The following is a 10,000-nucleotide window of genomic DNA, read 5'->3' as shown; positions in this document are numbered from 1 at the left end:
CAATGAGGGAGGAGACCTGCCAGAGGAGCTCCTCCGGGTGAGAATTCATCTCTGTAACGAGTGCGAGTGTGTCTCCACGAATTCTCTCCAGTGTTCATTTAGTTGACGAAAACTATAACAAAAAAATGTCGTCAACAACCTATTTTCACTGATGAAAACTAGACGTTAACTAAATTTAAAAAAAGTTATGATGACAAAAACTATGAGGAAATCTATTGACATTTTCGTCAACAAATAAAAACTAGGCGGAAATGTTAGGGAAGGACGGATTGGGAAAATATCCAATCAGAAGAGAAGAAGAAGTTAAACAGTTAAATCTGTGTTTGTATTGTACGTTCAAAGTACCATTCCATAATAACAGATTAATAGATCTTTCCAATGAGTTTGGAAATTCTAGAGAAAAAACTACATAAATAATTCATTAGACATGAACTAAGCCTGTTAGATTTTAATCTAAAAAATCTGATGATATTTAGTCAACTAGACTCAAACTAAAAGATTTCAGATGACTGAAATATGAGTAAAACTAAATTTGCCATATCTTATGCCCAAGTCTTAGTGCAAGGGCAAATCTTTGCTAGTTTCTAGCACTCAAAATATCCCTTTCTTTGTTTTAAATACCAGTACATCAAAGGATGTGTTTCAGCGACCCAGTAATTACAAGAAAAACAGGCATATTTTGAGTCCTAGAAACTAGCAAAGATTTGCCCTTGCACTAAGACTTGGGCGTAAGATATGGCCCTATGACTAAAAATAAATACAAATTTGCTGTCAAAATTAACATTCGCGCAAATTTCACCACAATTGATAAATGGTTGCCTTCATGTTTTCTGCAGAATCTATATGACAGCATCAAAAACGAGCCTTTCAAAATCCCAGAGGACGACGGGAATGATCTGACACACACATTCTTCAACCCGGACAGAGAAGGCTGGCTGCTAAAGCTAGGTATGTGCTGCTAAAGCTAGGTACGTGCTGTTAAAGCTAGGTACCTGCTGTTAAAGCTAGGTACATGCTGTTAAAGCTAGGTATGTGCTGTTAAAGCTAGGTATGTGTTGTTAAAGCTAGATACGTGCTGTTAAAGCTAGGTACATGCTGTTAAAGCTAGGTATGTGCTGTTAAAGCTAGGTATGTGTTGTTAAAGCTAGATACGTGCTGTTAAAGCTAGGTACATGCTGTTAAAGCTAGGTATGTGCTGCTAAAGCTAGCTACGTGCTGCTAAAGCTAGGTACGTGCTGTTAAAGCTAGGTACGTGCTGCTAAAGCTATGTATGTGCTGCTAAAGCTAGGTACGTGCTGCTAAAGCTAGGTACGTGCTGTTAAAGCTAGGTACGTGCCTTCATACAGTCAACAGTAGCTCATGCCCATAGGCGGAGTTTGACTTTTAGCTTTGGGGGGGCCACTTCTGCAGGAGACAGACATTTTTGGCCGTTTTACATTTGAAATTTTGCCCGTTTGAAGCCAAATAGAGGAATATCTCATTTTAAGGCTGGCATCATCATGGTCTCTCTCTAATTATTGTTTATTAAGTATAAGAATGGAAATATAAGAAATATTAGAATATGAGTAAAATTACAGGACATTAATACTCATTATTGTATGTTTAGTAATGTAATGTATATTATATAGTGCTTCACTGTTCACTGTTGCTTTTGACCATGCTCAAAGACACTTTACAAATACAGGATAAAACAACTTTAATAAAGAGAGAAAATATTAAAATAGAAGAGAAAGAGAGAGGGGGAGAGAGAGAAATATTATAGGTCAAAGGCAATAGTGAAAAGGGCTTTTTTGGAAAGATGACATAATGAGTATGAAAGACAATGAGTTTTGGCCTCTCAGATGTGACTGGGGAGGGCATTCAAGAGGGAGGGGGCAGCTGCAGCAAGGCCCTGTCAGAGGCCCCCCTGTCACAGCTTTAGCAAAGAGATACCTGTGATTCTTGTCAAAGTGGATATAAATTGTATGATCATATTCAGCCAGACAGTGAGATGGAGATTTACAATGGTGAGCAAAAAATATTTTTAATTTTTTTTCTTTTTTAACGACTGCAGGGGCCTGGCCCCCCTGGCCCCCCCATTAACTCCGCCCATGCTCATGCCTTGATGTGTTAATTCATCTCAATGGAGGAAAAAAAATGGGGAATTCACTTCTGGGGCAAGAAATGGCACATGACTGTTGAGCTCTATAGGACAGTGATTCCCATATCCTCTCCTCTCCTCTCCTCTCCTCTCCTCTCCTCTCCTCTCCTCTCCTCTCCTCTCCTCTCCTCTCCTCTCCTCTCCTCTCCTCTCCTCTCCTCTCCTCTCCTCTCATCTCCTCTCCTCTCCTGTCCTCCCCTCCCCTCCCCTCCCCTCCCCTCTCCTCTCCTCTCCTCTCCTCTCCTCTCCTCTCCTGTCCTGTCCTCCCCTCCCCTCCCCTCCCCTCCCCTCTCCTCTCCTCTCCTCTCCTCTCCTCTCCTTTCCTCTCCTGTTCTCCCCTCCCCTCCCCTCCCCTCTCCTCTCCTCTCCTCTCCTCCCTTCTCCTCCCCTTTCCATTCACTTAACGCATTCTCATCTGTGTGATTATGCTATCACCTCCTCACTCTCTCTGTCTCTGTCATGGTGATTTGTGTGCTCGATGTGTCTTTCAAAAGCTCCTCTGCCCCTCTGTGTGTGTTTTTCTCCCTCTCGCCCTCCCCCTGACCCTTCACCCTTTCACCCTTCTGTGAGCGCTGTTGCTTCTTAAATCTCTGCGTTAGGAGGTAGGTACCCCCTCCTTCCTCCTCCACCCTCCCTGCTTGTCCCGGAGCATCCTCATACTGGCATCAGCTGCCGTTCGCTCTCTACCAGCCCGGGCTCCTGTCCTGAACATGCTAGCCACCTCATGGAATTGCCTGGTTGTAGCAGAGCTGTTGGCTGTTAGTGAGTTAAAGGGTTTAGGGTTATCTTGTTCAAAAGCAGGGCCACACTGACCTATCTCTCTCATGCTGCATGGGGATTGGCTGCATTCCTCGTTTGGCATTCCTCTGGGTCTCATTTTTTGGCTTCAGTAGTACCCCCTTTCCCTGATTTCTGGATCCAACTCTCTAGTAGTAGGCTATATCTAGTATCTAGTATTTATGCTCAAACGACATTGACATGAATTAAATTAATGGACATAAGCTTAACAACTTATTATTATTATTATTATTATTATTATTATTATTATTATTATTATTATTATTATTATTATTATTATTATTTTAGTGGTGTGATAAATCCCTCTGTGATGAGTCATGGGCGACATGTGAGGTTATTTCCTCTGTTCTGTCAGTCTCTCCTCAAAACCATCCACAATGTCAAAATACTATAGCCTAATAGTGTATTTGTATTCCCCTTGGCAGCAGGTAGGTGCAGCTGTTAACATCTCGCTGTCTTGGCAGCAGGTAGGTACAGCTGTTAACATCTTGCTGTCTTGGCAGCAGGTAGGTACAGCTGTTAACATCTCCCTGTCTTGGCAGCAGGTAGGTGCAGCTGTAAACATCTTGCTGTCTTGGCAGCAGGTAGGTGCAGCTGTAAACATCTTGCTGTCTTGGCAGCAGGTAGGTACAGCTGTAAACATCTCCCTGTCTTGGCAGCAGGTAGGTACAGCTGTAAACATCTCGCTGTCTTGGCAGCAGGTAGGTACAGCTGTAAACATCTCGCTGTCTTGGCAGCAGGTAGGTACAGCTGTAAACATCTCCCTGTCTTGGCAGCAGGTAGGTACAGCTGTAAACATCTCCCTGTCTTGGCAGCAGGTAGGTACAGCTGTAAACATCTTGCTGTCTTGGCAGCAGGTAGGTGCAGCTGTAAACATCTTGCTATCTTGGCAGCAGGTAGGTACAGCTGTAAACATCTTGCTGTCTTGGCAGCAGGTAGGTACAGCTGTAAACATCTTGCTGTCTTGGCAGCAGGTAGGTACAGCTGTAAACATCTCCCTGTCTTGGCAGCAGGTAGGTACAGCTGTAAACATCTTGCTGTCTTGGCAGCAGGTAGGTACAGCTGTAAACATCTTGCTGTCTTGGCAGCAGGTAGGTGCAGCTGTAAACATCTTGCTGTCTTGGCAGCAGGTAGGTACAGCTGTAAACATCTTGCTGTCTTGGCAGCAGGTAGGTACAGCTGTAAACATCTTGCTATCTTGGCAGCAGGTAGGTGCAGCTGTAAACATCTTGCTGTCTTGGCAGCAGGTAGGTACAGCTGTAAACATCTTGCTGTCTTGGCAGCAGGTAGGTACAGCTGTAAACATCTCCCTGTCTTGGCAACAGGTAGGTGCAGCTGTAAACATCTTGCTGTCTTGGCAGCAGGTAGGTACAGCTGTAAACATCTTGCTGTCTTGGCAGCAGGTAGGTACAGCTGTAAACATCTCGCTGTCTTGGCAGCAGGTAGGTACAGCTGTAAACATCTTGCTGTCTTGGCAGCAGGTAGGTACAGCTGTAAACATCTCGCTGTCTTGGCAGCAGGTAGGTACAGCTGTAAACATCTTGCTGTCTTGGCAGCAGGTAGGTACAGCTGTAAACATCTCGCTGTCTTGGCAGCAGGTAGGTACAGCTGTAAACATCTTGCTATCTTGGCAGCAGGTAGGTACAGCTGTAAACATCTTGCTGTCTTGGCATCAGGTAGGTACAGCTGTAAACATCTTGCTGTCTTGGCAGCAGGTAGGTACAGCTGTAAACATCTTGCTGTCTTGGCAGCAGGTAGGTGCAGCTGTAAACATCTCCCTGTCTTGGCAGCAGGTAGGTACAGCTGTAAACATCTTGCTGTCTTGGCAGCAGGTAGGTACAGCTGTAAACATCTCCCTGTCTTGGCAGCAGGTAGGTACAGCTGTAAACATCTTGCTGTCTTGGCAGCAGGTAGGTGCAGCTGTAAACATCTCCCTGTCTTGGCAGCAGGTAGGTACAGCTGTAAACATCTTGCTGTCTTGGCAGCAGGTAGGTACAGCTGTAAACATCTCCCTGTCTTGGCAGCAGGTAGGTGCGGCTGTAAACATCTTGCTGTCTTGGCAGCAGGTAGGTGCAGCTGTTAACATCTCGCTGTCTTGGCAGCAGGTAGGTACAGCTGTAAACATCTTGCTGTCTTGGCAGCAGGTAGGTGCAGCTGTAAACATCTCCCTGTCTTGGCAGCAGGTAGGTACAGCTGTAAACATCTTGCTGTCTTGGCAGCAGGTAGGTAGAGCTGTAAACATCTCGCTGTCTTGGCAGCAGGTAGGTACAGCTGTAAACATCTCCCTGTCTTGGCAGCAGGTAGGTACAGCTGTAAACATCTCCCTGTCTTGGCAACAGGTAGGTGCAGCTGTAAACATCTTGCTGTCTTGGTAGCAGGTAGGTACAGCTGTAAACATCTTGCTGTCTTGGCAGCAGGTAGGTACAGCTGTAAACATCTTGCTGTCTTGGCAGCAGGTAGGTGCAGCTGTTAACATCTCGCTGTCTTGGCAGCAGGTAGGTACAGCTGTAAACATCTTGCTGTCTTGGCAGCAGGTAGGTACAGCTGTAAACATCTGGCTGTCTTGGTAGCAGGTAGGTACAGCTGTAAACATCTTGCTGTCTTGGTAGCAGGTAGGTACAGCTGTAAACATCTTGCTGTCTTGGCAGCAGGTAGGTGCAGCTGTTAACATCTCGCTGTCTTGGCAGCAGGTAGGTACAGCTGTAAACATCTTGCTGTCTTGGCAGCAGGTAGGTAGAGCTGTAAACATCTTGCTGTCTTGGCAGCAGGTAGGTACAGCTGTAAACATCTCGCTGTCTTGGCAGCAGGTAGGTACAGCTGTAAACATCTTGCTGTCTTGGCAGCAGGTAGGTACAGCTGTAAACATCTCGCTGTCTTGGCAGCAGGTAGGTACAGCTGTAAACATCTCCCTGTCTTGGCAGCAGGTAGGTGCGGCTGTAAACATCTTGCTGTCTTGGCAGCAGGTAGGTGCAGCTGTTAACATCTCGCTGTCTTGGCAGCAGGTAGGTACAGCTGTAAACATCTTGCTGTCTTGGCAGCAGGTAGGTACAGCTGTAAACATCTTACTGTCTTGGCAGCAGGTAGGTACAGCTGTAAACATCTCCCTGTCTTGGCAGCAGGTAGGTACAGCTGTAAACATCTTGCTGTCTTGGCAGCAGGTAGGTAGAGCTGTAAACATCTTGCTGTCTTGGCAGCAGGTAGGTAGAGCTGTAAACATCTCGCTGTCTTGGCAGCAGGTAGGTACAGCTGTAAACATCTTGCTGTCTTGGCAGCAGGTAGGTACAGCTGTAAACATCTTCCTGTCTTGGCAGCAGGTAGGTGCAGCTGTTAACATCTTGCTGTCTTGGCAGCAGGTAGGTACAGCTGTAAACATCTTGCTGTCTTGGCAGCAGGTAGGTGCAGCTGTTAACATCTCGCTGTCTTGGCAGCAGGTAGGTACAGCTGTAAATGTCTAGCTGTCTAAACGCACTTAGAGATCACGTTCTGTGTGAAAAGACATTGCTGGCTTATTTGCGGGCCTTCCTAAAGCGCCCGGCAAGGTTCTGCGCAGCCTCGACTTGGAGCCTTGCCGCCGCCGAGCGGCGACAGCGAGACTGTGCATACTCGAACGTAACTCGTCCAAAACATTATCGTGTCGTTTACCAAGAACTTGCAATCATGTCAGTGGGGGGACATTTTATTTCTCCATTTCAAAACTAATTCCGGTGAGCCTGCAGAAGGCTTTGCTAGATGAGGGACAAGCATGTTAAATGAGGAAATGGCATTTCCTCATTCCTCACAACAAGGAGTTGACGGCGCAGAGTGACATTTTCGAGGAGCTGCACGCCCCCTACGCCGAGCTGCGGCGATAGGACGCCCAGCTGAGGCGACCCCCTCGGCACAGTCAGCGCCGCTGATTTTGCTCGAGCATGATTTGCGCTTAACGGCGACATTGCAGGATCTCTGTGTAAAAGTGGTATCTGTCCCTTTCTATCTAGGTCCCTCCCTCTCTCTCTCTGTCCCCCCTCTGTCTCACACTGTCTCTGTCCCCCCCTCTCCCCGTCTCTCTGTCCCTCTCTCTCTGTCCCCATCTCTTTCCCCCTTTCTCTCTCTCTCTGTCCCTTCCTCTCTCTGCCCCCACTCTCTCTCTCCCTCTCTCTCATCTCTCTCTCCCTCTCTCTCTGTCCCCCTCTCTCTCTCCATCTCTCTCTGTCTCTCTCTCTCTCTCTGTCTCCCCCACTCTCTCTGTCCCCCTCTCTCTCTCCCTCTCTCTCTGTCCCTCTCTCTTTCTCTCTCTCACTCTCTCTGTCTCCCCCACTCTCTGTCCCCCTCTCTCTCTCTCTCCCTCTCTCTCTCCCTCTCTCTCCCTCTCACTATCTCTCTCTCTCTGTCTCCCCCACTCTCTCTGTCCCCCTCTCTCTCTCCCTCTCTCTCTGTCCCCCTCTCTCTCTCTCTCTCCCACTCTCTGTCTCCCCCCCATCTCTCTCTCCCTCTCTCTCTGTCCCACCCGATATGCTTGCCAAACCATTTTCACTCCAGTTTCCCCCATTAGTGAATTCCATGCTAATTTTAGCCCTGCTTTACTAGGGGGAGAATGGATTTTGTGTGTGTGTGTGTGTGTGTGTGTGTGTGTGTGTGTGTGTGTGTGTGTGTGTGTGTGTGTGTGTGTGTGTGTGTGTGTGTGTGTGTGTGTGTGTGTGTGTGTGTTTACAGTGCGGTTGAATGAGTCATTGTTCTAGCCTGTCAGGTACTTTGATATCAGAGACTGCTGCTCTGCTGTGAAGCTCCATAAGCTCTCGTTACACTCAGGTGCCTGCTGCTGTGCCTGGAATCCACCATAATCCAGCCTGTACAGCCTGTGATAGTATTCAAATATATTGAAAACCCTCTCAGAGAATATGTTCGCTCCAAATGAAAAGGGCCTTATTTGATGAATTGCAATTTTCTTCTATTTATTAAAAGATATTTAATGAACACGGTTCAAATTAGATTTGTTTGAGTAGTTGGCATTTTAAGTTATTGTATTTCCTATAGTCCATTCCTTTTTAAGGCACTCTCAGACTAATTGCTGTCAACTGGACTTGGTCCTGATCGCCTCCCATCACATAATAACTGCTAAAATTCTTATAATCCAGAAAGTTTCCAGCATTTAAACTGAACCCCCCTGTAAACCTCCAATCAGCATGTTTGTATAATTTCAAATGAACCTCCCTGTAAGCCTCCAATCAGCATGTTTGTAGCATTTAAAGTAAACTGAACCCCCCTGTATTGCCTCCAATCAGCATGTTTGTATCATTTGATTTAGAGGACCAGTATTTTGACTGTTCTGCCTGTGAAATTAATTTGAACTCAACTACATTTATTTGTAAAATGAGCCACAAAGAGTATTTGTTGCATCCTGAGCCATCATGGAAATGGAATAATATGGGACCGTTAACTCTCTCAAACTTACAAACTATCTTTAATATACTCACCATTCTCCTCACACATTTATTTGCACTTGACAAGTATCCTTAGTTAAGGTGCATTACTTTATCATATGTTTTATTGTTATTACTATGTTATTTCTAGTTTGTACCTATTAAGTGATTTTATTGTGTGTGATTGCGTGCGATTTTATATGTGTGTAAAGCGACTTTGAGTACTTTGAAAAGCGCTATATAAATTGAACGTATTATTATTATTATCATTATTATTATTATTATTATTATTATTATTATTATTACTATTATTATGTAGTGATACTACTATACTGTACTGATACTATAAACTATTTCTATTTGGCAAGTGATCACAATTAAATAAGGTGGTTGGATCTGGGCATATTGGCTGTGAAAGTAAATATTGCATGAGAAACAATTAAATGCATGTGATGTTGAACTGTAGCCAATATTATAGGGTTATATATATATCTATCTAAATCTACTGTATATCTATATCTATATCAATATATATCAATATATATATATATATATATATATATATATATACATACATACAGTATATACATATAATATTATAGGGTTATTATAGGGTGGCATCTGTGCCTCGTGTGTATTACGTATTGATTACATCAGTAACTAACTGGTGAGGCGTATGCGCACTTTCTGAAAAGTCAGCAAGCAGGTTATGATGTCATGCACAATCATTGCAGCACTGGACAGACTGCACATTGATGCACATTATAGCTTTGATTACATCGGTTAATTGCTCATTACGTCATTGGGTGGCTTAATTAACAGAAAATCCAATAATCCCAATAATCTGGGCAACTATTGCCGTTGGTAATGTATGTGCTGCTGACAGAGGCAGAAGGAGAGATAGCTGTGTCTCTCACAGGGACATTTGCACACAGACATTGCTAGATGCTTCTGCTCAGACATTGCTAGATGCTTGGGGGAACAACCACGTCTTGGATCCACTGTTTATTACTCCAACTGTTTGGATTTCTTAGCCCAATAGAGACACTGTGGAGCGCGGCATCATTCAGAAACCACGCCCAAAATGGGGGACAACAACCCCCCCCCCCCCCCCCCCCCCCCCCCAATCCTGGCGTTCTCCTATGCTTTCCCCCGTCATGGGTGTGGCCTATTTCATGCAGTGTCTCTATGAGGAACTGTTCTTCCTTTGAAATATGAAAGTCTTTTTTCGGGTCAAGCTCTAACATGCATCACAATCACTGCAGACCAGTTGAGTACAGTAGGCCAGTGATCCCAACCAGGGGTACGTGTACCCCTGGTTGGACTCACTGGCCGTACCCCAGGGGTACATGTACCCCTAGGGCTACTTGAGTGGTTTGCATGCGGTACATGGAAAGATTAGGGATTACAATTTATTTCCAAAATGAATTCAAAAAATAACGTCCATGGCTAAAAGGATACGTGCACACCATGGTTAGTTCCGCCCGGCAGGTGTCAACTGTTACGACGCAAACACACTGGATTCGCAAGCGGGGCCGCACGTAAATTCGGCTCAAGCAGGAGCCTGGCCATTCACACGAGAAGCGCTCTATATATTTTGTATGGATTTAGGCTACTTGTACTTTTTTGCAGATCCACAAAGAACACGCATGACTGAGGGGGT

At 45.2% G+C, this 10,000-nt stretch overlaps 1 protein-coding gene across 1 annotated transcript in view; it reads left to right on the top strand.

Moving 5' to 3' along the window:
• cyth3a (cytohesin 3a) overlaps positions 1–10,000 on the top strand; it is a 36,863-nt gene that overhangs the window by 8,802 nt on the left and 18,061 nt on the right. Inside the window, exons 5-6 of the mRNA XM_083635547.1 lie at positions 1–37; positions 837–948. The exon at positions 1–37 is cut by the window's left edge and continues 112 nt beyond it. Coding sequence (XP_083491673.1) covers positions 1–37; positions 837–948 — 149 coding nt within the window. The remainder of the gene's footprint in view (positions 38–836; positions 949–10,000) is intronic.

The sequence above is a fragment of the Poromitra crassiceps genome (assembly GCF_964638095.1).
Source record: "Poromitra crassiceps genome assembly, chromosome: 4".
Taxonomy (NCBI): Eukaryota; Metazoa; Chordata; class Actinopteri; order Beryciformes; family Melamphaidae; genus Poromitra; species Poromitra crassiceps.
Note: the sequence above shows the minus strand (reverse complement) of the source record. Positions and strands in the feature narration are given on the sequence as shown.